This window comes from Thamnophis elegans, chromosome 7 (genome assembly GCF_009769535.1).
Source record: "Thamnophis elegans isolate rThaEle1 chromosome 7, rThaEle1.pri, whole genome shotgun sequence".
NCBI lineage: Eukaryota > Metazoa > Chordata > Lepidosauria > Squamata > Colubridae > Thamnophis > Thamnophis elegans.
This window is the reverse complement of record NC_045547.1, coordinates 42,965,337-42,992,845: the sequence shown is the minus strand read 5'-3', so window position 1 is coordinate 42,992,845 and position 27,509 is coordinate 42,965,337. Positions and strand designations below refer to the sequence as shown.

The 27,509-nt window shown below is 35.7% G+C and overlaps 1 protein-coding gene across 1 annotated transcript; it reads right to left on the bottom strand.

The window, feature by feature from the left end:
* Positions 1-3,659: 3,659 nt before the first annotated feature.
* Positions 3,660-27,288, bottom strand: LIN7A (lin-7 homolog A, crumbs cell polarity complex component). The gene is made up of 5 exons (XM_032222119.1): positions 27,243-27,288; positions 19,475-19,593; positions 9,206-9,277; positions 6,326-6,535; positions 3,660-3,872 (listed from the first exon to the last, which is right to left on the bottom strand). Exons 1-5 carry the CDS (start codon positions 27,286-27,288, stop codon positions 3,660-3,662), a joined length of 660 nt encoding a protein of 219 aa, XP_032078010.1.
* Between the last annotated feature and the right edge of the window lie 221 nt (positions 27,289-27,509).

The window sequence follows — 27,509 nt, the reverse complement described above, 5'->3', positions numbered from 1 at the left end:
GGTTGTCCAAGTGTGAAAAGTCCAATTAACTTTGCTAGTGTTGTAAACTTGAAGCAGCCCTTGGAAGCTACTTCACAAGGGAACATGAGCCACTTATAAAGAATGGATTCACACAGCTTCACTTTGAGATGCATTTCAAATCCACCATGGCACACTTATTAGCTGGAAAAATTACTGTTCAAGCCTCTTTCCAGTACGGGGCATGCAGAAGTGAAATCCAGAAGTAATGCATCATGCCTCAGTGGTGAATACCTTCATTTCTGTCACAAAAAATCTTATCTCAAGGCAAAGTGTGATTACCTGGCCTGGCCTATTATGTGCATTTATTCAAAACTAAGTTTGGTAGGATTGTCTCAAAGGTATAGCAGCTATCCCCAATCAAACGCTCACCAAGTGTATTATAACTGAGATTTCCAGAATTCCCATTCAGAAGGTTACAGATAATCCTAACACATCTGATGTGTATGATTCTGACCTCAAACCTACATATTTTTATGTTATACTAAGTTTCATGGAAAAGGTCCAAAGCCTAAAGCTAAACAGCTTTTAAAAGAAATCTCATCTGTTTCAAACATTTTAAACTTGTGACATAGTTTGCATTGAAGCAGAAGCATAATCGTTCCTTCTTACTATTGGCATTTCTCCTTTACATATTCTTATGTAAGAGGATGATGGATTACTACTTTAGGATAGTGTCTACTACCCATGAGTTGATAAGTAATCACTTTACAAGTAATTAATAATCTCCTTTTCATCCCGTACCTCATCAGTTCAATTGACTAATCAAAACATTGTAACTTTAGGAAAAAGGAAAAAAACTTTAGGAAAATTATTCTTAACCCTGGTACACCCCAGGGTTGTATGTTGAGTCCCTTACTCTATACTCTTTATGTGCATGACTGCATTTCCACTCACGCTAGTATTACTATTACTAAATTTGCAGATGATACAACAGTGTTGGGACTAATCTCTGGGGGTGGGGGGATGAGTCTGCCTATCGAGATGAGGTGAAACGTTTGCTTTCATGGTGTGGAGACAATAACTTGGTCCTTAGCACCAATAAAACCAAGGAGCTTATAGTGGACTACAGAAGGAATAGATTAGACATCCAGCCCTTGCTTATCAATGGAGACCGAGTGGAGCAAGTAGCCAGTTTTAAGTTTAAGAGGACCTGACTTGGGGTGCTCATATTGCAGCACTGGTCAAGAGGGCCCAGCAGAGATTATACTGTCTGAGACTTCTCAGGGAACAACAACTGAATGAAAAACTGCTGGTGACCTTCTACCACTGCACCATAGAGAGTATTTTAACTTACTGCATCTGTGTATGGATTGCCAATTGCAAAGTGGCAGATAGGACAGCACTCCGGAGGGTCAATGTCATTGCCCAGGGGATCATTGGTTGCACTCTCCCCTCTTTGGAAGAGCTTTATAGCTCCCGCTACCTTGAGAAAGTTCAAAACATTCTTAAAGATCCATCTCATCTGGGCACACTTTATTGAACTATTACCATCTGGCAGATGGTACAGGATAATAAAAACAAGGACAAATAGGCTGAAAAACAGCTTCTCTCCTAGGGCAGTAATCATATTGAATTCTATGGTATAGTGCAATATCGGGATTTCAATTTCAATTATATAGAAAGTAAAGGATGTATGTTTGTGTTTTTATTTTTATAGTTGTACACTGAAGATGGCATTTATTGTACCATGTGCAATGATAATAAACTAAACTAAACTAAGCTAAAAAGAGAATTATGCAGAAGGAAAAATGGAAAATTATGATAATTTGGATGCAACAACTCTATATGATTGTGAAGGAAACTATTATGCAAGATAATAACATGCAGATATGGAATAAATTTGTCCATAATGCCTTGCTTTTCATGGGAATGTACAATCTGATGGGCTACACAATGAATATAATTTCTCAGAATAGTGTCATCGTGAGTTGTCATCATGAGAACCTTACCATACAAAAGAAGACTCAAATAAACTTTTCATCCAAGGACTTCAATTCTGGGAAAAACCACATGAAGAGTTGATTATGCTGCTGACTTCCCAAACTGTTCTTATTGTAATTTTGCACAGTTTGCTGGTGAACACAGTTGCTGTTGCTCTTTATTGTAAAGTTGGAATACAAAGCACAGCTTTGCTCTTAAGTTGTTACATTCTTAGTTTAGAAAGTCTTTCTTGACAGCCATCTATAATTAAACAACAAAAGTATATAAACCGTCAAAAGCATAAATGGATTGACATTCTCAATTGCTTTAATTTCTCATTATTATTTTTTAAATGCCTGTTTGGGCTTACCTTACCAAACCTCTGGCAGCACTGTAGTAGTAATTAGAGCAATTCTTTCTTTTTATTATTAATTTTCATATATCATATAGTTTGGTCTAGTGCAGTGTTTCTCAACCTTGGCAACTTGAAGATGTCCGGACTTCAACTCCCAGAATTCCCCAGCCAGCGAATGCAAACAAACCTAATATTTCTTCCTTCTCCTATTTTTACCACAACATCAACCCTGCCAGCGAATGCTGGCTGGGGAATTCTGGGAGTTGAAGTCCGGACATCTTCAAGTTGCCAAGGTTGAGAAACACTGGTCTAGTGATTAAGGCAACAGCTTAGAAACTAGCAGTTCTAGTCCCAGGTTAGGCATAAAAGCTAGCTGGCTAATTCTGAGCCGATCTCTCTCTTTCAGACCGACTTATCTAACAGGGTTGATGTTGTGGTAAAAATAGGAGAAGGAAGAAATATTAGGTTTGTTTGCTGCCTTGAATTGTTTACAAAAATTATAACAGTGAAATGAAAATGGTCATTACACATAAATGAAAATTGTGGTTTAATTTCTAAAAGCCCTTATAATTATAGTTGGGAATCTAAAAGCAAAATAGAGATGCATAAAAATTAGCAATATCAGCTTAATTAATATTATAAACGATTAGAAAGTTTTTTAAAAAAAGCAATATAATGCCTGGCTTTATGTAATCATATGCAATTATGTTTTATTTCAATCAAGATTTGTTGGATTAAACTACATTGTCCTTGTCTATATACTAGGTGAGGAATAATGCTTTTTAAAATTGCAATAATTGATGATAAAATAATGCTAAGACATCAGGGTTAACACAGTGAATGGAATCAGCTACTGCCTAATTTCAGACGATGCTTGTTTTCTTAGACTGCATAGGCAGCTAGTACAAGCCTTCCTATCACGATGGACATTATGAAATCATTGAACAATAACTTGAATTATATAATTGGCATGAGCTGCATCACTGAATGGACACGAATAACATGATTTGTATCATTTTCACAATAATGTCATAGTACACATGACATTATTTGCTCCACATTCCTTACAATAGGGAATGGGATGGTTTTTGCGTGCACATGCCACTTGTGCAAATTGAGCTTCCTGTGCTCACCTGCCACTTGTGTGGACTGGTTCCCAATAGGCAGGGGACCGGGGTTTGGGGACCCCTGTTATACACAGCAGAATAAACAATTAAGTCAGAAACAGATATTTTAGTGCCTGAATTATTTATTATTTAGGATGTTGGGATATGGGGGAATATGTGTGTCTGTAAGTGAGGCAAATCAACATCTGGTAATTCAATTAAAGAAAGGTTGAGTTGAAAATAAGACAAACACTCACCTATGACATATGATTCTGCTGTGCATTTTGCTGCTGCTGTTGCTGCTGAATTAACAACTGTTGCTGTTGTCTGCGCCGTGCTGTCCTCAGTTTTTCAAAGCGAGCTTCCATCTCATCTAAAACTTTGGGAGTGTAACGCACCACCAACTTCACACTGTCCTTAGCAGCCTTCAGAAGTTCCACTGCTTTCTCATGATGTTCTCCTTCCACACTCTGGTTGTGCAATGTTTAAAAATAGCAAAAAGCAAGAGGCTTTAGAACTATGGGCAAGAAAGAAAAAAACTCTACCAAGGGTGAACCTGGTCCCACTAGATCTCCCCAACTATAGCTTTGGAGTCTGTAGTTAGGCCTGTCTCTCTGTCTAACCTTTCAGATCCTAAGGAAGTAGCTACTCTAAAGTGTATCTCTATTACTCTCTGGTGGTGCAGTGCTTAGAATGCAATACTGCAGGTTAATTCTGCTGACTGCCAACTGCCAGCAGTTTGGCAGTTCAAGTCTTACTGGCTCAAGGTTAACTCAGCCTTCCATCTTTTCAAGATTGGTAAAATGAAGGCCCAGATTGTTGGGGGGAATATGCTGAAACTGAAAATTGTTTAGAGAGAGCTGTAAAGCACTGTGAAGTGGTATATAAGTCTAAGTGCTACAGCTACTGCTATTGCTTTTCCAGTGGGAAAGGGGGAAAAAAGGCAAAGTCAGCTGAACTGGAACTGCATCATCAAAATCTTCCAAGTAGAAAAAAATGTGTGATATATTTATATGCAGGATCCAATCTGAAATGGTCACCAGGACCAGAAGTTTTGTCTTCTAAGCTTTTGGACTCGTACTGGGAGCCCATCTTCAGGAAACTTCTCCCTAGCAAGCTGTTCTGTGTGTGGTATTTATATGGTGCATGTTGTGTGTGGCTTTTTAGATATTAATTGAGGTGTTGACAGCTGGCTATTAAGTTGTTGGCCTTTGTTTGCTTGTGCTGTCAATCCCTCACCTCCCAAGTACAGACTGGATCCCGCAACATTATCTTAGGACATGTATATTCACCTTCATTCATGATATATTTATTTACCCTACTTATATGGCCTCCTCTCTAGCCAATAAAATCTAAATAACAAACAAAATAATAACAAAGAGTTTCATTACAGCAAAAGGTCAGCTAAAACTGCATTGAAGCTCAGTAAAACCACAAACATGAAACACTACTACTACTACTTCTACATTTCTGTTGGAAGCACTACTAAGGCACCTCCAGGTTGAAAGGATTAGCCAGTGACATCACTGTTGCCATGGGGATGGATGCCCAAGGGGCTCCTTTCATGTCTCTGTTATTTTCCCTCTAGCATGGTACCTATTTATCTACTTGCATTTGCATGCTTTCGGACTGCTAGGTGGACAGGCAAATTAATGGAAGTTCATTCCGTCATGTGGTTCACTCCCGGATTTCAAACTGTGGAGATGTCAACCTCTTAGTGGTCTTTTGATTCATTGTCCTAACCACATGAGCCACTGTGACCCTCAATTAAACAACACACACTCCTGCCAAAGTTCCCCCATTAACAACTTAATTCCAATGCTTGGGGAGGAGCCAGGCTTTCATAACTTTCCAAAAGGCTGGCAGAGTTGGGACTGTCCATTTTTCAGAGGTGACACTATTCCACAGGACAGGTGCCATAGAAAAGAAAGCGCAAAATGACAATGCTTTGCAATGGCACCAAGAACATGCTCATTCTGGGATAGGCATAAACCACTAGGAAGAGATGGTCCCAGAATAGCGAAGTGCAATGCTATGTAAAGCTTAAAGGTGACAACCAGCACCTAGTACTGCATCTTTGAGCATCATATGGATTTCTTTGTCTTTCAGAATGGAAATAGTGTAAAGGCAGTTCAGTTGTTAATTTGCGATATGTAACTTCAAAATGTTTGAAGCATTGGTATAGCAATATAGATACAAAAGCTCCGTGTATATAAATAAATCAAAATGTGCAGCTGAAGCATTGAGCTTGAAGCTGAAGCATCAAGCGTTTATATCATCAAAGACTGGTCATGACCAAAGTCTTTAAGTTTGATGCTTCCTATCTCTCAACATCAATGAACTCAGACCATTTGAATTCCAGTACTTGCAAAATCTTTGTGCACAGACTTTGCTTGTTCAGGATCAATGCATTATTGTGAAAAAGATAGGGGATGGAGGTATTTAATATTAATAACAGGGCCAATAGCCATGCTTCACTTTCTGTATGCAAAACATTCTTCTTGTATACAATGGATAAAGAAAATGACAATCTCTGAATTTTGCTATGCTACCTTCTGTATTGGAAATAAAAACTCATTTCAACTAAACCATAAATAAAATAATATAATAATATATGCTAGTTTGGCAATTGCACGGTGGAACCTCCCTCTGGATTTCTTGTTGAACAACAGTCACTTGCAAACTGAGATGTTACAGGGAGACTAAAGGTTTCTGAATGTGGTTACTTGGAAACAACAAATTTGTGTCCATTTATTCTTTTGTATGCACACTAGAACAACTACATGTGGATTGCAAAATTCTGGATATTACAGAAGACAGCAAAAATACTGCAATAGTCATCCATATTCCCCCCCCCCCCCCCCCGCCAATCTGTAACAGTTTAAATAAGCAGAATCAATAAAACCGGAATATATTCACATACCACTCCATTAACAGAAAGCAGCTGGTCTCCCCGTTTGAGTCCTCCATGCTTCTCAGCTACTCCTCCAGGAATTATGCGAGAAATATAAATAGGAGAATTTTGTTCTTTCCCTCCCATTACATTAAAGCCAAGGCCTTCATCCGTCTTTGGCAGTTCAACCACTCGAGGATGGGAATGCCCTTCACTAGCTGCAAATGCAGCGACTGTTGCCTAGAAAAAAATATGCAATTTTTAAACATATTATGAACACGATTAGGAGCACTTCTGCTCATTTTTTCAAATATGTATTCATAAGAACAATGTTTTAAAATTTGTTTTTTTTATTGCTTCATTAAAAAAAAAACTAATAAAATGTAATATTGTTGTATCCAAGAGATCTGTGTACAGTTATATCCCAGTGGTATTATTCTGAGGATCAGAATGCTTAAATCCTAAGGTCTCCATTCCATGTATAGTATGCTCAGGTGGAACTCTTGCATATGTGGCTATTCACAATTATGTCAATGCAATTCTTATCACACAATGGCTCTTTGTTCTAGAATACAAGAATTTTTTGAAAGGGAAACTCAGGAGTAAACATTAGATTGTTTTTACCTGTAAGTAGCTTTTAAAGGGAAATGGAAATAATTCTATGTTGGTGATCCCCAATTCAATCTAGACACTAATATTTGCAACATAAATTTCCTTTTCTGAAAAAGGAATGGTATGATTAGTATTGTATATACTCAAATTCTTATTGGCTATTTTGAACACATTTCCTTCCAATGTAAGCAGATTTCAAAATATGCTTTTCTTCTTCTGATTTTTTTTTTACTTTTTATTGAACACTTGGTTAAGCAGAATGATGAGATGCAAATCAAAGCAATTCTTAAGGCTGAAGAGGCATATTCATACTAGAGTCCTTTATATTGCAGTGGAACATGCAGCAGTATTATAAAGTTTAATTATTTTTTAAAGTATGAAAGCTTTGTACATATAGCCAATATAATGTTAAAGGTTTCTTAAATTTTAACAGTAGCTAATAGGATCAGTAGAAGCTCAACCTGAATAGGGGTTTTAATTTAATTTAACTTTAGGGAGGGGAGTACAATTTTTAAAAACAAATTTAAATTGTGAAAATAGCAACTTTTTATCAGAGTGTGCTACATATCTGAACACTTATTTGGCTTATTGAAACATAGCAGACTATACTCAATTAACTCTTTCATTAATTTAAACAGGAGAGAGCTTGTATACTGAACTATATGAGACTAGGCAGTAAGGTGTTAAGATAGGCTCTGATCCAATTTGAATAATTAATTGAATTTGATTTGATGATTTGAAAGTCAGATTGATTCAGTTCAAATGTCTGTATTGAGCTGAATATGTTTTCAGAAAAAAATGATAAGATGACATCAAATTTTATGATTTAGTTCAAATCATGAACTCAGTTCAGAAAGTTCATTTGATTCTGAGAATTGATACAGTTGCCTTCAAATCAAATGTGCATATAATCCCACGTAATGGTGGTTAATTTTAGCTGCACCATTTCCATGAGTCTTAAATCTCCTAGAGTAAAAGGATAGCTAAATTTCATTAGGATCACATTTAATGGATGGATTTTGATAGCATGAATGTACACTCTTAGTTACATATACAGTATATATTATCATGCAAAATTTGTCATCATGCATGCCAGACATAAACGCATAAGGAAAATGCAATGCAGACAGCCCAGAAATAACCAGGAAATACTGTAATATTGAAACATTGCTGTACAATCCTCCTGTTCCATATGAATAAGAAATGAGAATGGCAGAACTTCTTGACAGTTTTAAGTATACCATATGATGACAATTTTTAACTTCACTATATTATGTGAAGTTAAACAATCTAAAAAATCTTTCTAGACGCAAGTAAATTAAAATGTATGTATCTGTAGCATTTATATTAGGTCAAACTCAATTCTCTCTAGAATAAAAGAAATCTATCCAATAAGCAGAAGAAAGAATATTACTTAAATTACATTAATTACCTTCAATATATTTAATGTTAAATATACTATATGGCTTCAATAAATTTCCTCCATAGCTTATCTCAATTTAAAATTAATATAATTCTATTGCTGGTTGTAGTGTGAAAAGAAGAGTAACATTAATTATTCTGGCTTGCAAATAACTGTTGTTCTCTAGTAGTATGTATTAAGTTACTAAGGTTGAATTTTATACTCCCCCTCCCCCACACACAGAGAGCCTATTTGAAATTCATTTACGTTTTACCAATAGTAAACAGGGAAACTGTTTTCTTGAAGAAACACTAATTTTGTTACTAATTTTTATTTCTGTACACTGCAAACTAAATTTCAGATTTATTTCATCGAATAGTATTTCTTTTGATGCAGAGAACTTGCACTCATTTATATGGACCTTTACAGCATTTTAACCTAAAATCAGATTTTTCAGGAGTTTCTGCTGCTTTTCTATTGAGGAAATACATGCTAAGCACTTCTGAAACTGGCAGCCTTATATTTTTGGCCATACTATATAAGTAGACTCTATTAGAGAAATTAGTCATAAGTGCTAATGGTCAGTATTTAATTGCAAGTAAGTAGAAGCTTTGATTGGAAAGTGGCTCCAATCCACTCCATCCCCTCACCCATCCCCAATATGTCTCTTGGCCACATACAGCATTCTCTTTTCTTAAAACTACAGGAGTAGCACAAATGTTGAACTTGCCGGTATGATTGTTACCTGGGAAGTAGCACACTGGTTCTAGACTCTGGGCTGCCACTGATGTCTAAATGTTCTTATAGTGTACACACGAAAACCTGAAACATACACGCGCACAGTCAATTACTGGGCCATGTAGAGAATAGACCTCCTTAAACTACAAGTGTCTTACCTTGGCAGTAGCCCTGGCACGGAATTCGGGGCAGCCACTAACATTTATGGTTTCGTGCATGTATTGATATACCTGAAGGCATACAAGGAGAATGATGAAAAGAAAATTAATAATCTGTGCAATCTCCACAAGTCAAAACATTTTGTGCTTCTTTTAGCCAATTTTAATGTCCTTGAAGTTTCTCACTGCACTGAACACATCTACCTTTAAGGACCTGTCTGTATCTTTTGGTAATAATTTATCTATTTACCTGATTTCTACACTGCATATGCCACCTAAGTCTGGACAGTATTTTTCCTGTACTAGATGTCTACCCTTAAGATGTGGAAGAATTTCAATTTTCTAAATATTTAAACATTATTTAATTTAGGGAGGAAACCTTCAAAATATCTGGATGAAAATTTCCCCCATGCAGAAAAATTACAAATTCCTATGGCCCAACAGTAAAAATGAATCAGTGAATCCATAATAGCAACAGTGTTCAGTGCAGGATAATAAAACAGTACACAAATTATAACTTTATAGAACATAATTGGCTTTTGACAGAGCCCTAAAATTCACCAGCCAAAGAAAAGTGTAAAATGGTGGCCCCAAAATGTTGAATGCAAACTGAAGATTCAGTGTCAAGTTTTCAATAAGAAGATATCATACAAATCTTTTTGCAAATAAATCTCTAAATATTTCTTCCTTAAAATTTCCTTCATTTCCAAATGTAATTTAGAGGGGAAAAACAAGGGGTGTTTTTGTTACTGCTAAGATACGACCTTTACCACTAGTGTCTACATACTTTTTCCTGTTATGTGACAAAGCAAAAGATCATGATGTTTCTATTTCTGTAAGTTGAATTAAAGCATGCTGCAAACTATCATCTTGTAGCTGTAATCAAATGTTAAATAATTAATTCAGTCTTAGTATTTCTGATTTAATTTAAAGTACCATAACTTAGTCATATGATATATTATGATTGTATATCTTCATTAACCTGAATGTGTGCTTCAAGTAAAAACAACATGCTGGTGTTCAGATAATTAGGAAGCCATCAACTAATTTTCAAAACATTTCAAAGTCTGCTTTATTATTCCTCGGTGAAATAGAACAGTAGGTTTGTTTTAGTCTTATAAGAGAAAATGAGCCAGAGATTTCATACAGCAAACAGTGCGGACTGATATGGCAGAAACTGTTCTTGTCTCACCTCACTGTGCTGAACAGGTAATTCTCAACTTACAAAAGTCCACTTAGTGACTGTTTGAAGTTACAATGGCACTGAAAAAAATGACTTTTGACCATTTTTCATACTTAGGACCATTGCAGCATCCCCACAGATATGTGATGTACATTTGGATGCTTGGCAATTGGTTTATATTTAGGATGGTTGTGGAGTCCAAGGGTCATGTGATTCTTTTCCAACCATCCAACAAACAAAATCAATGGGGTAGCCAGATTCACTTAACAACTGTGCTACTAACAACAACTGCAATGATTCACTTAACAAATGTGACACAAAAAGTCATAAAGTGGGACAAATCTCACTTAAAATGAAAAGACACCATTTTATATTTTGCTTCAAGCAGCAAAATGTATCAAATCATCCTTAAATGTAGGCAAAGGGTCTATGGAGATTCTCAGACATCCAAATTATGGTTTTGAACTGAAGAGGCTTCCTAGATGAGAAGTGAAACTTCTTCAAGGAAAACAAAGAAAGTCCAGTTGCCTATTGAAAAAGCACCTTTGGGCTGACTAAGGTACTATTCATAGTGAAACAGCTAATATGTACTCCTGTATTCAGATAGCCATACATGCTTTGTATCATTTTGAAAAGTTGTTGGAAGTTGAAGACCTCTTTGTAGCTTCTTCTACCCTTCCGCAAAAAGAGGATAGAAACACAGATTTGGTGTCCTGTCTATTGTTTTAAAGCATTTAAGTCATAATTAGAGCTCAACTGGAAATTAAAAATGATAGTTAAATATGTCTTCCCCACAAAAGGGGATATTTATATGTCTCTTTTCTTAGTGCAAGAATACAAAATGGAGGATGTAAGATATTGTTATTTATCAATAATATCTTAGAAACAATGTCCCTGGTTTTAAGATATATTAATCGTGACAGTAATTTCTAACAAGAGAAAGACATCTTGGAACTGTGTCTTTCAGTGAGAAATAACTACTGGGTTATCGAATTTGGGCTAAGAAAATATTCAATGCTGTGACAGTCATGAAGTTCACTAATTAAACTAGGCAATTAACCAAATCATCACATTTTAAGCCCCATGATTTACATCTTGCTTTTAGTGTGTTTTAAAGCATGCTGATTTTGGACTATTGTTCTAATAAGCATATTAGGTATGCTGTCTTTAAATCTTGGAAGTTTCATTTTGTTCTTTATTAATTAATCGGATAAATAAATAGCCTTCATCTGCATACCAATTCTTTTGTTAGTGAATTATATCGGAATGTTCAAAAGGTGAAGCAGGTACAACAATGCAACATTACTGTCCCGAGTATGAAAAAAATAGATATTTCTGAGTTGGATTCATTGTGTTTTTTCTAACAATTGTTATAATGAAGAGTGCAGGAAATAGATCAACTTGCTTTGAGGCATACAGGCAAGGATGCATTAAAGTAAGGAAGTGCATAATTATTAAAGTTGTGAACCCCAGGAAAATTAAAGTGATTAATCATAAGCACTTTAATAAACTAATGAAACATTACATAATTTCTACAAAATAATGATATAATTTCAAAGACCATAAAGAAAGTTAGCTTCTTAAAGGCTAAAGTGGAGACTTTTTGTGATATACATGGGTAAGCAGAAATCTGGCACACCAATAATCATTTATTATGGATAATGATATAAAGTAATGATTTTAACAATGATTTTAAAGTTTTGAGTATGAGACTTAAATGAAATACTTCCTATAGGAGCAACATAACAAATAAACATAATGAAGAAAAAGAAAAGAATAAAGAACAAGAAAAATCTACAATATCTGTACCAGTTTTTTTCCACCACTGTTTAGAAAAATGATAGTCCAATGAAGAACTTACACCTGACTTGAAGTTCTCCAATCCACTTCCTGATAACTCCAGCTAAAAAGGCCTCCTGCTTGAAACTCCCAAGTAGCCTACTAGAGTTAGTATGGTAGCAACATTGAAGGGGATTTCCAGTGAGCCAGAAATATTGGCAACTGACCATGCAGATATCTTCCAAAGATCTTAATAATAGATTTCATAAGGGTCCTCTATATATTTGTGCAACAATGTTTCATGCATTTAAATATATTTGACCTCCGGCCAAAGGAGGACTTATGAATAATAGAATCATCTATAGGCTCTTGATATTCCACAGTTTAGCCAGAACATTGACAGTATCAATGTAGATGAAAATTTTTAAGGGCATTGAACCATACAAACACATCTAATTCCTGGATCAAACCATTTAACCAAGTCCTTTGGTCCCTCAGATATTTTCTTTTACCAGCCATCAGCTTTCATGGATAAATCACTCTCTGTTATTTATCCATGAAAAATAAAGTATATAATTTGAAATCATCAACTTCCTTCAAATCCATATTAGCTGGGATAGGATCATCATATCGAATTTAATATCCTGTTCTGCTCCTTCTGTGGTATTAGTTTACATATACTAACAGCATTTCTACAATGTCCCAGTTACCCAAATGCAGCAGCGAATACAAATGTTAACATCTGATGGGACATCGATCGGTAAGATAAAATTCCTATGTTAGGAACTCAACCACCTTGCCATCCAGTCCTAGCCTCCTGATACATGGACTAGCTCAATGAAGTGAGCTGCAACAGATAATCTGTCCTGTCTTCTACCATCCAGACCATATAATAAAAATCGAGGTTAACAATCTTCTCCAGGATTAAATCCTAAATAATGGGCGCATTATCGTCAACTGAACTAGCATTAAGAGAAGGACTGCTAGATTCAAGGACCAGCACTGCTATGCCTAGCATTCCTTAGTTATTCCTAAAATGTAATGTGAAAAGGAAGCTAGCTTTGTTTGTTGTTTTAAACACCTTCAGACTTTGCTGCCCTTTTAGTTTCTGTATCTTAGGATTTTTCTGGCTTGTTTTATCTACATTACAATTGCTTTTCAATTTTATTTTAGGTACATTGCTTTGGGAATTTTTATCAAAATAAAAGCAAATAATTTTTGCTCAATGGTAGACTAAGTTTCTTTATCCAAAAATCCCACCTGTCTTCTTTGAAAAGCTTTTACATGATGGCTGATGATTGGGAAGCAGCTCAGCTTGGACAGGGTTGCCAAAAAATTAACTAATAAAAAGCAAGAACAACCAAAGGATTGATTTACACAGTTTCAGGGGGTCTCAAGTTCCCAAAAGCTGTGCTGGAATTGTGGCATTTTTTTTGTATCTGAAAAAAGTAACATGTTTTATTCAGTAATGTAACATGTATGATAGCAGCCACCCCTGGGAAGCAAACATCTGCATTGTTACAACAGGTGTTGGAACAATTGGGAGCTTTGCAATTAAGCTACCTGTCATCTTGCCTCATGCAGTGGTTATGATGATGACTCATTAACAACCCCAGACTTGCAATGAACTCATGTAGCTCTTAGTAGGATTGACATTTGTAATTACAGACCATATGATAGGAACAAATGAAAAATGAGTAAGTTAATACTTTTTTTCCTGAAGGAATTTATTACTGTGTGTCTATGGGAGTAGATGTGGGTGTGAGTGTTTACGAATATTGACTTCATTCTGAATTCAATTTCAATCCTTATATTTGAAGTTAAATATCCTGATGCACTGTTGTAGCTTAAGAAAGATTACAGTACATTCTAAAACAGGTATAGACGGGTATATCTCTCTTGGCAAGTCAGTTTGTAACATCTGTAAAAGAAATGTGTTTCCCCTATCACATTTTATGCTTTGCCATTTAGCTTTATGAGAGAGAATTAACCAAAAGTGACATAAAAGATGAACTATAATGGAGCATTTCACTTAAGAATTACGGTATATATGTACTGAACAGATACAAGGATGGCTGCCCCAGAACTGATTTAAAACTCCACCTTAGCCAATTCCTGTTCTCTCACAGGGCATATCTATTATTCCATTCATCACAAAGTACTTGAACAAATTATTAGCAAGGCTAATATGGTCCATTATGTACAATACAGACCAATTCTTAACTAACATTATGGAACATGTTATCCAGTGAATGAGCTAGACTACTTTTTAAACAGGACAAGGAAGGCTAAAGAAGACTTATTTATATAAAAACAATCAAATATATGAAGCTATGAGAATGACACCAATATATTTAAAATATAAAATTTATTGTGTCATTAATGATTAATAATGGTCAGCTGTGAAGCTGGCAAAAACAGAAAATAAAAATCATTTCAATTTCTGGAAAGATATTTAATCAATTGTAGGGCAATGTACCCAATCTTGAAGACCTGCCAAAGCAATTCTCCAGCTCAGCTTATGCCTAGTATAATTAAGGAGTGACACTGAGTCAATTTCTTACAGTTTCCTCCCACCCCTGAACTCATGAATCTCTTCTTTAAGACACCTGTTTCCTCTTTTAACAGTCTTGCTGTCCCCTCTGTGTTCCCAAGGACTGTTTGGAATTCCATCACAGCAAACATTACCATGTATTTGCATTTCTGAATGAGCAAATACACATTCTCATGATAATAACTTTTTTTTTTGCAATTGTCCTATGGAGAACAGCTTCATTTGTATGATGTTAACACTACATTCTGGGGCATTACATTTATGCCATGAGTGCCAACAACATGCAAAATATAATTTTAACAGCTGTTTTAGACTTTCTGGACCAGAATATAATAACCACGAATAATACGAAATATTAACATAAATATGCTTAGCAGGGAATTTGCTTCAGTAAGTCTTGGGTTGCCTAGCCAACTTAAATATTTTGAGATTGCAACTGATTTCATGAAACTGATGCATGAAAACAAAATTACTTCTAAAAGTTCTAATTCATGCTATCCAGTGCTTTGTGGAAATACAAATTTGTGGAAATACAAGTCAGGAGATGCCGATAGTGAAAGAAAAAAAATCCTCTTGCTCATTTGACATCAGGGAAAAATAATAATGATTTGGATGGTCATCTATAATTGTTATTTATAATTAGAATAAAAAATTGTCTATTTTGTTTGGGAGGAAAAGCCAAACATTGGAAGAAGACCAAAAAGTTATGTAGTTATGGTCAGCCCTAAAATGTCAAGTTCATGTTCAACTTACATTTCACCTCATTTTATCACCTGTATGAATTTGTAGAGTAACTGTTAACAAAATCCCTATCTCTACAGAACATGTTCAGCCTATTTTTATTTTATTTCCCCTTAACCAACAAGTACAGCCATAAACATTGTGTCTAATAAATAGGAAAATAACCCTTGATTTCTCAAATTATAGTCAGATTAAAGGTTCAGATCAGAGAAATAGTTCAGAGGCCTAATGCTATTATTTATTTTTAAATGAGCAATGCGAGTATTGTAAGCTTACACCTTTTAACCAATTTATTTCAATTTATTTGAAGAAAAGAGAAATAAAGTTAAAATCTAACTTTCTGAGCATTTTTACTACACCATCCAATTACAAAGAAATATTTACAAATTTAGCAAGTAAATAATTCTAATAGAAAATTCCTGTCAGGAAAACATTACTGAAGACTCCACAGAATTTGATTACTGTAACATAGTGTTTTGATATGCACAGATAAATTGAGTAGAAGTCTCCTTAGCTGTGGAAAATCCATCAGGTACTTATCAAATATTAAAAGGGGAACACTGGAGAAAGAACGATTGAATTTAAATTCAAATTTAGATTTCTTACTGCTGTGCCTTTCCCTTCTTAATTTTTGATTGGGGCCATTTTCATTTGCTCCCAAATTGATATAATTCCAGAAAGAAACAGAAGCAACTGGAAATGAACAGATAATTAGATTGGAAACAGCCATGGGCCACAGGCTGGCATTCACATATGGGATCTAAGGTAAATTTTCTAATCATGGAAGCAAAATGTGAAGGTAAACTTCTACAGAAAACTAAATAACGCAATGCTAATGTATCACAACTTAAGGAGGTGAGCAGAAAACAGATTTGTAGAGGAAAGTGTATCAAATACAATGAAGTCAGTGTAGATTCGGGCAACCATGCTATTCATGTGAGGAATTGATCCTTTCTAAGCAATCAATTCTTTCTAAGCAAGAGTTCGATCTGCATATTGATTTTCCCTCACAGTCATCATTTCTTGAATGTGAATTTAAACTTTGGTTCTCTATATTTTTCATTCAAAATTAAAAGAGTAAGAAAAGAAACTGTGATTATCTTTGATAACTGTGGTAGATAACTGGTAATCAGAAACATATTAAACATTAGAAAATGAAGAAAATGTTAGCAATAGTCAGGATATTTGATTTTTTTAAAAAAAATACTTAAATGAGACATGTTAATGGAAGAAAAAAATAATTTGACTAATTTAGGAAAGGCAGAAAAAAATAAGGAAAGGAAAAGAGAGAAAGAAAAAATAAGCTTCCACGCAACATGTTCTTGTAGTTGCTCTGGAGACCAAAGACAACCCAAAACAGTATGGAGTTTAGAAGAAGAAGAATTTTACTTAGAAATCTCATCAAAAAAAGAAACTCATTTTTGGACAGACTCCAATGTTACTCATAACATGTATTTCACTTGTGGGTATCCATCTGTTGCCTGATGTTATGATACCATATGTCTGGAATAAAGACGGGAGAAACAATTATAACTTTGGGGTTCAGAAATCTATCAAGCATGTTATGTACACTTAATGATTATACTTTCTAAACATTTGTCCATCATGACTGATGATAAAATGTCAATTAAAGTGGATTCAGTTTTTTAAAAGAAAAATAATTTGTTTTCGAAGGAGAGTGCAAACTCTAACCATTTACTTGCACTAAAGTGAGCTTCCAAATAATGATCTAAAAATTAATCAGTTACAACCATGAACTGATGAATACAGTCATATTTAGGCACATTCTAGATTTTTAAGTGTTTTTTTAACCGTGAGCTAGACTGTAAGATGCACCAGAGTATAAGATGCACCATGATTTTGAAGAGGTAAATTAAAAAAAAAGTTTTTGCACTCTGCATGCCTCCCAAACCCTCTGCATGCCTCATTTTTTTGCAAAAAAGGGTGGGGGGATGCAGAGCTTTGGGAGGCTTGTAGCGTGCTCCTGGAGTTGGAGGGGGGCAAAAATGAGCAAAAAATGGGTCATTTTTTGCAAAAAAATAAAATAAAATAGGGCATGCAGAGGGTTTGGGAGGTTTGTAGAGTTCTCCTGGGGGTGGGGGGGGCAAAAACGAGCAAAAACAGCCCTTTTTTGCTCATTTTTGCTCTCCCCAGCCCCCAGGAGCACTTTGCAAGCCTCTCAAACCCTCTGCACCTGCATTTTTGCAAAGGGGGGAGGGGTTTTGGTAGGTCAAAAATACTGTATTCAGTGCATAAGATGCACTGAATCACTCTCTTTTGGGGGGGGAAAAGGTGTGCCTTATACTGCGAAAAATATGGTAATATGTCATGCCAGTCTTTGGCAGAGTGTTGTTGTTATTGCGAAGTCGTGTTCGCAAACCCATGGACAACATTCCTCCAGGCCTTCCTGTCCTCTACCATCCTCTGGAGAACATCTGGAGTCTATTTAAGCTCATTGGCAGAGTGTACAATGTTCTAAATAGTTCATAGTCTATACACTTCCCCACAACATTCATCATTATCATGGGAATTCCCAGGAGTTGACTGCCTTTTTGTAGGCAGCCTCAACTGAAAAACTATATGTAAGTACAAAGTAAATACTATGTGTAGTACAAAGCTAGAACTTTAGAAAAATGAATTACAAAAGTTAATAAACAGATTGAAGGAAAAGGGGAAGAGAACATGCATTCCCATTTTTTTGCAGTAGTTCTAGTTTTGCAGAGTGTTCTTCAAAGATGCTTTCAGGTTGTTTTATTCCTTACCGGGAACAAAAAAAATCAGCAACCTATAAAGAACAGTCAATTGTCAAGCTCTGGCTAAATAGCTTTTAGTTCATTCAACCAATAGTGAATATCAATTCAAGTAACTTCTGAGTTTTGCTATATGTTAGCTGCACATATAAAAATGAAAAAGTATTTACACAATGTCATTGAAGTATTAATCCTTTCTGATATAGAGACCAACCTATATACATTCTGTCGTCAATTTGGTTGCTTCAATTAGGGGCTTTATTATGGAATCTTCTCTAAAACATTGCATAGTATTATTTATATTAGAGTTCAATAACTCCTCTATGTATGACAGATCAAAGAAGAATACAAAAAAATTATAGTAAAAAGCAATGTCAAAAATCTCCTAAATCCACAAAATTATTTAAAGTTTTGAAATTTCACCATGCGATCCAAGTTGGTAAATTAGTAAAGCCATAATTATTTAGTTTAAGCAATCAGTTTTTATTATTTTGAAAAAATAAAAGAAAGTGCCTATATGTAATAAAATATATCAGCGTTGCTTAAAAATAAGGGTTACAATCAAAATTATATTTTTCATAGAAAACATTACAAATTTATGTATCAAATTCCAATGGACTGTAATCAAATAAATACCCTTGGTCTTAATAAGTTCTATTTTTTAGTAAATGTATTTAAGATTACATTGATAATCAGATTTTTCTGGGCATCTCAATCCAGTGGTGTAGCCATTGTTGATCTGCAAGCACTAACATTCTCAGTGTGTGCCTGCCTTAATATTGAGGCAATAGTTAGAGGATTATTTAATTGGACTGGACTTCCCTGTTTAGCTCTCTCCCCATCTTTAGAGAGCTATCTCCAACAAACACTATAGACTCTGTGAATCTCCCAGCATACTGAACAAAATAATGTAGCAAGAAACTAATAATTACTACATGTTCATTGGATTGTTCTCATGATTTGTCTGCCTGCACTGCATGTATGATATAATGCTATCCCCTAATCCTCAGTATAACATAATTTGAAGGGTGGGTTCTGTTTATGTCAGACCAGACTTTATGTATTTTATTTTTATTATAGCCGCATTGATTGTGGACACATGCCAATGATTTCCAGAAACTCCACAGAGCAGTATTTATTTATTGGCATGGTATAGAGGTCTTTTCAATGGTGTGTTCACTCTCTCTGCATTAACAGCAGTGGGCTTTCCAATCACCTCCCCCCACCCCTGAGAATGTTTTGCCAAAAATGTATTACCATACCTCTTTGATAGCTGTACAAAACTCACTCTGCAGTACTTTTTTAAGCGACTGTAACTTGTGTCCTGGTAATTCTCCCGAATCTTGAAGTTTCTCTAGTAATTCAATTGCTCTGGCAATATCTGAACAGATACAAATGAGCGGGGTGGGGAGAAAGAGAAGGAGAGAGAGAGAAGAAGAGAAGGGGAGAAAGAGAAGGAGGGGGAGAGGAAGTGAGGGAGAGAGAGAGAAAGAGAAGGAAAGAGAAAAGGAGAGAGAGAGAGAAAGATATATATATATATATATAGATTGTTTCAGCCGAAAGAGCTTAAAATGTAACATATAGTGAATTTTTACCATGCAGAATTAGTTTAACTTTTTGACTTTATTATGAGTTCAGTTCTGCAATTTTGTTTCTCCTACAGTCACTTACCTAGATAATTGGTGAATTCTGTGCTGGCAACCTTCAAAATACTAAGCTTCTCAAAATCTAACTCAAGGCTATATATAACTATAATCTTCACCTGCCCATAGGGGAAAAAAGCCAGGAAATTTATTCAGTGTGAAAAGAGAGTACTTGGATGATGAGATATATTTCATTCAATGTGATGGATTACAGTCTTTCAAGCATGTGAAGAATATTCTGAGCTGTGATTTTTAAATATTTTTGTTAATATTAGCTAATCACCTACAAATTTAATGAGCATCCCTTCTATTTCACCTTTTGGTTAATTCAAAGATGCCAAAGAACACTGGGATAAAGAGGGAATCCAGAGTGATCACTTGATATGTCTTCCCTAATGACTATTATTTGGATGCCATTACTTGTAGCTAGTTCACATACACCTGTCAATAGTAGTTGTAGTCTATATTTAGAATTCATCAAATATTTTACTGAGATCAAAATACACTACATCTATAATATAGTATTCCTATGATCTACTAATCCTGTCATTGTATAAAAATAAATAAGGATAGGCTGTCATGGCTTCTAACTGAGAATCCTACATTAGCTCCTTGTGATGATGGCATTCTTTTTACTCTTTTCTGTTTTGAAGATGCATTGCTTAAAAATTTGCTCTAGAAGCAAGTCCAGAACTAACTGGTCTGTAGTTCTGGATAATTCTGGTTTGCATTTCTAAATATTTGGTTAACATTTCTTTTCTGCAAGCATTCCAGTCACAACTCTAATCCCTCTATATTTCCAAGATACCTATCAAGTTATATTTGTATTACTATGTAGGATTTAAGTTCTTCCTGTTTGCCACTATGTTCATTGCTGTATAGATAATGAAGATGTGGAATGACCCTCTACTCGTCTCCCTAATGTCCTATACTGAGGATTTCTAAGTAACATTTTTTGTCTTGTATCTTCACCATTATGTGCAATCTTTATGTACCTGAATCAGTATTTCTTTCTTTCATCCTATTTAATTGAAAGCCATACTGTTAAGCGCTGTTTACAAGGTCCTTCCCTACTCTTGCATTTTCTCTACCTCTTTCAAGTACATCCCATTTGTGCCTCAGAGTCATTTGTGATGTTGTCCATGATTAGAAGTCCAAATCTTTCTTGACAATACTATCTTCTTAGTCAATATTTCTTTTCCAGGATCCTACTTTTGCTTCTCATTTTTTGACCATCAAAGGAGAGATGAATGAAACACTATTTGCTCTCTAAAATCTTTATCCTTTTATTTAGGACTTCATACTTGTTTATAATCTGATGAAGTATTGGATTGCTTAATCTCATATGCTGAGCAGGGATGAATAATGATCAGTTAGCTTTATGAGCCTTGAAATTATTTCCAACACATGCTAGATATATTCATCTTTTCAGAAGAACCTGAGAGCCACATGCTCCTCCCACGCTAAATTCCTTACAAAAGTGTTTGAATGCTTTCAGCTACCTGTCCTTTTTCTAAAGAGTGTTGGCTGAATCTGAGTTGTTAGGCGTGAAATGCAGTTCCACCAGTCTGCAGCAGCTGCCCTTGTCCTTAATACCAGATGCATAGTTTGTGTGTTGGCAAAGAAGCAAACACACATATTCAGATATAAAACACTAAATTGAACAATAAACCAAATACCGTAACCCTCCCTAGAACTTAACAGATGAACCTCGTCATTCAGCAGATTCCTTTTGCAAAAGAAAAAAAATCCTGTCCTTGTTTGATCCCCTATTCATTCATTCCGGTTGTAAGCTCTCAGCTGCTTGTTTATTTCTAAAAGATATTGGATAAATCTAATCAGTAATGATGTGCAATATCACTCAAAATGTTCATCTGCTTCATTAAAGCAATGGAGGAAAATAACTATTGCTGTCTCAAGCACTCCATGCTTTTTATTTGGATTTGGTCTGAGAAACCATAGGAGAAAAAAAATTTTTTTTTTTACAAATTCCCCTGTCGTACTCCCATGTATAGTTTACAATTAAATTCATTTCAGTTTATAATTTGTCTTTTGTACAAATTATACAGTTGATTAAAAATTAATAAACAGCATGATAAGTGTAGCAGCAACAATATGGATCTGTGCTCTTTATTAAAAAAAGGAAATAAGTTTAAAAAACTAATATCTGAAATATACTGGCATTGCTTTTCTAAGCAGCAATGTAGATGCATGAAATGTTCACTGTTTTCATTTATGTAACTTAAAGTTGATAGTCATTTTCTAATGAACAAATCTATTTTTTCAAAGTAACTATCATTATATTATTTTTCTGCTTTGTCTAATTTCCAGTTAGCCACATTCTTTTCCTCCTCTCCTTCCCATTCACACTACATCTTAACAGCTAATTTGAAAGTTCAGTTTTAGATTGCATTTATGAGGCCATAACCTCATTCTGTACATGACTGCACTTAATTATCAATGAAAAGTAGTTATTTTTATAAGGCTTTCTTCATAGTATGGTTTATAGTATGTATAGAATCTTCCAATAAATTAGTGGTACTGTCAAATTAATGGATCCTATACATATATTGTAGGAATTAAGTTACACCACATTTGGAATGGTTCCAGAATTATTCATGCTTAGAATAAACCCATTTAAATCAATGGGGCTGATAGTCATGGCTAAATTATCACTTATTTCACTGTCTCTCAACTAAGTAATTTGGATTTGATATATTGATACTTAGTCAATGACCTGGCTGGCTGTATTGTGGCTATCTACTTACATGTTTGCTATTCTCCATACACAAACCTCCTCTCTATTCTCAGTTAATGCTTTTTATATTCTATCATTCAATCTTACCCACTATATGTCAGATGATCTTATGTATTCCAAATCCCTTAAACCCTGGAACATCCACAATGCAATCTTCTAGTTAATTGTGTGCTGCACATTCCCAGCTCTGCCAGAATAGGTCTGTACAAGCTAAATGATAAAGCTTCTCAGATTAAACTGTAAACTGATTAAATTTTCCATTATTTTGAAAATAAATTCTACATAATAAAGAAATAAGTCACTTTGTGCTGCTTTAAGAAGCTGTGTGCTGACAAGAATTGCAGGAAGAAGTTCATGTGCTTGAGATTCAACTTAACCTACCAGTGAAAATTTCTCTAGTTTGAAATAATTTAATGCAAATTTTGGATAACATATGTAAAGGTCTCTATTAATGGGAAAAGGGCAGTATAGATTTATCTTTTCACAGATGAGGAAAAATAGAATTCAAAAGCTTTACAATGAAATCTTATGAAGCTGCAGCTGTAAATAAAGACAAGGGTCTTACTACATTCCTTACACAAGAAAAGCTTCCAGTGACAAAGTAACTGTGTTACATAATTACAATCATAAACCAGTGTTACTATGTTAATGGGATTCATTATGACATGGGATGTGAAGTAGATAGATTTTGGAGGTTATGTGAGCTTTTCTCAGAGGAATGGTAACTGGGTTCTTTGGTGCAGACTTTTTAATATAGATCTTTTCAACATTTATGGTGAAATCTTGCATCTCCTTCCAATAAAACTATGACAGCAAACATTCATTAAAAATGGAAGAGATGATACAGGGCAAGAACATTATTTCCACAAATGAGATCTACTGTAAATAATGGTTGATTACTGTAAAATGTTTTGTGGCAAAGAGAAAGATATTCTATTTATTACATAACTGAGCACCCCATATTACAGTATTACACACACACACACACAGACACACACACACACACACACACCTTTCTGATAGCTTTCTGATAGCTTTCTGCTAACTTTTAATCAAAATCTAAAATCTCTTAGCTCTTAGACTAAATCATGTGCATTGTAAGCTAACTGCAATCTAAAAGTTATCATTTTGTATTGTGTCGAGTAATTTCTACATCCTCTTGATTAATGTTTGTATGAAAAATCTTGCAAATGATCTATATCAGTAATGGCTAACCTTTTTGTTGTTGGGTGCCAAAAATCCAAGGGCACGAGCGCGATAGAGGGCGTGTGTGCCAGAACCCAGAATGCAAAGTGCGACCTCACAAACAAACTTCTGGTTCCTGTTTTTCACCCTCCTCAGGTTCCAGAGGCTTTCCTGAAGCCTGGGAGGGTGAAAATGGCCTTCTCCAGCCCTCTGGAAGGCCGAAAATCAGCTAGCCGGCAGCTCGTATGCTGGCAATTATGGCTCCGCATGCCACCTGTGGCACACATGCCATAAGTTCACCATCATTGATCTATATAAATAGGTGATAAAAGAGTGGCATGTCTATAGGGGAAGCTATCAGAATTTATTGATAATCAACCAAGGAAAGTGGACTAAGTTAAAAAGGAAAGAAAATAATTGCAGTATGTAATATGTAATATGTAAAATGCTTTTCCACTGTCTCCTTCTGGGATGCTTGTTTGACTTAAAAGTCTAGCATACACCCTGGAATTCCTTGTTTGTTTCCTATCCAAGAACAAACAAGATGTTATTTTGTTTAGCATCTGAGGCAAGACAAAATTTGTCAGATGCTACCACTACTGAAATGTAGTTAAGACTGGCAAAACATTGCTTGAGTAGGATACTTCCATGTATATCTATGAGCAGAAGGGACAGGAAGAGAGAAAGAATGAGAACCAACAATGTAGAGTCAGGTCTCTTAGAAATTCTCCCCTTTAACTGTGCAAACATAATGCTACTTCTAAATAAGTTCTTCAAATTGTTTTCTAAATGCAAGCATCACTGTATGTGCATTGGAGGAATGGTTTGGACTGTACTGAATGTAAATCAGAACTTAACTTTTCCCTGTATATGTATATGATTTAGTGGTACCAAGGATGCTGACAGCATTAACATTAAAACATTTCTAAACACATTTACAAGGAAAAGATCCAATTGAATTCATATAGACATTCTTCAGAAAAGTCCTGACCTCTACCTATTAGGACCATGAAGAGCGTTCAGAGAGAGGGACCTTTCAATGTATGCTAGTGAGAAGAACAATCTCTTTTAAAATTATTAGGCTACATATTTTGCAAGGTTTGGGTGCCTGTCTAAAAACTGCTCAAGGCTGTTTTCATATATAAATGATTTCATTTCACATATGTGATAATTATTTCATTATGCAAATGCATTTATTAATGAACAATTATCTTCAGTTTCATGTGAAATGTTAAGTAGCTTCTAATTAAGTAATTAATATTGCTTAATATAACATCAGTATTAAATTCTGACCTAAATAACATGTGAGGTTTATGTAATTTAAGGATAGCTTTCCACCCTAGTATTTTATTTATTAGTATTTGTACTCTACTTTTGCGTAGCTTATTATTTACCACTTTTGGTACATTCTCTAGCTGTGACTTAAACATATAAAATAAAAAGTTAAGAGTAATTTCAATTCTATTTAGTTTGTAAACAATAAAAATTATAAGTGCAGAGTGTAATGATTATAGTATGTGGTAGTCATATTTTCTTTTGGAAAATAAGATTCATGCTTCCTAATAGATTGCCATCTATTCAACCTTTTGCTAAGAGATAATTTGTCTTGCTTTAAAGTAGTTCACTGGGATGAAACTGCAGATTACACCCTGAGTTTCTAAATTTGGTGGAAACAAACACCCTTTTTTGTCAACAAACTGCTACTGCTAACACTTTATATTTTCTGTTTGGATTAGCTATCATGAATTGCCCATTTCAGAAGTGAATTTTAAGTAAGCTTTGGCAACATATAAATTCCCAGGTTCTTCATTACACTCCAAAAAGCCATTCAAATTTATACCAAGAATCTGAATTTTACACTGAGGGTAAAGCAGGAATTTGGGGATTTATTGTAATTCATTAATTACTTAAAATTAAGGACATTTTTAAGAGTTCCTAAGAAGCTTCAGTTACACTGTATTTAGATGTTAGCATAAATATTTTGAGGCTCTTGAATATTGATTTATTAAAGTGGCAATCTTACTCATATGACAAAGGAGTTCCAGTAAAATCAATAGAACTTACTTCCTGGGTCACACAGGCGACAAGTAGTATCAAAAAACAAACAAGAATGTAAACTGTTTTCCCCTTTATATTCTAATTAAGAGAATGTGATGTTTCCTTTGAGCAAACAGAGAATTGGTTTGAATTAGGGGATATTTTTCCCTTCAAATGCAGTTCTATAATTGAAATGAAATTTCTTTTTCACACCTCTGTCTCTTCCACCTGCTCTTCTTTTCATTCCACTCCACTTGTTAATCTGGTGTTTAGTCTATCTGTCCCTCAATTTCATTATCTTTTGGAATTGTCAATTGTTTTCTTCTAAAAAAAACTATGTGAGGATTTAATTACAGCCAAATTGCTGGTTTCTGCTTTCATTCAGAAATGAGGACTGCAAACATTCTGATAGCTTAAGAATGTGTACATCTACATCAAGACATCTGCATTCTGCAATGGACTGGTTATCAGTGGCAAGCAATAAGGACTGTACCTCAGATTTTGGTTTTGCAAATCTATGAAATTTTTCACATCTCAGGTTAACACATTGAATGAAAAAGGAAAAGGGGGTTGACTGATGACCCCTCCCCCAGTCATCAACAAAACAGAATCCATAGCATTTCCACCACAGGGGATAACATATAGATAAAAGCAGTTATAAATAGCCATATACAAGGGGATACTAGCCCTTAGTAATCAAGCGTTAAAGTTATAGAAATCAGATTTAAAAATATCTTTTTCCTCTATTGGGTGAAACAGTGATAAAAGTCCAAATGTTGTCCTTTCCCAGTGTTCCCTTTTCTTTATGATTGGAACAAGCGTCTCCCCCACATTCCTAACTGCCAGGCGGGAGGGTGCCTGTATTTATTTGCAATGACAGTTCTCTGCCTTTGAAACCTGCCATGTTGGCATAGGCAACTCCAAGGTCTCCAGGAAATCTGATCTTGCTGCTGACCCTCCGCGATGCTATACCTGCTCCTCTAAACTGGCACCCGGGCACCCAAGCCTCGGAATAAAGTTTCCCCGTCCTTCCCACCACGTTCACCGCCACGACCCTGAAGGTGGTCCCGTTCCGTTCGCTTCAAGTCCTCCAGGCTGATACGGAGGCGCAAGAGCGGGTCCCTTTGCCGCCGCGCTTCCCGCGGGGCAAGGAACGAGGAGAGACCGCGAGCAAGCGGCCGGGCGGTTAAACCCCAACACGTTGCTGCCGGCTGGGCAATATTTTGCTCCTCTGGGAAGTCACCTCCGGGGAGTCCAACGTAGTGGAGGCTCTTGAGGTTGGATCTGGGGAGACCAAAGCTACATTCAACCCCCAAAACCAACCTCTGACTCTCTGCCACCGAAAAGGTGGGGGAAAGCGAGGGAAGGCGGACGTCAGATCGCGGCGCCGGGCAGAGCAGCGCTTACCTCGGTCCAGAGTGAGCGGCTGGACCGCTGTCAGCGTCGTCGCCATGTCTGCTGCTCGGCTGAAGCTGAAATGACGCCGGGCTCCAGCATCAGGCGGGAGTGTGATGGGAGCGGGAGGGGAGGCAAGGAGGGGCTACGGGGAGGACGGGGAGGGAGAGGGAGGAGGACGGGAGGGATGGGGGGCAAGGCCGGGAGATGCGTAAACGGTGTGTATGTGAGTGTGAAAGAGAGAAATGGTGGGGGGGAGATTGGAAAAGGGCGCGATCG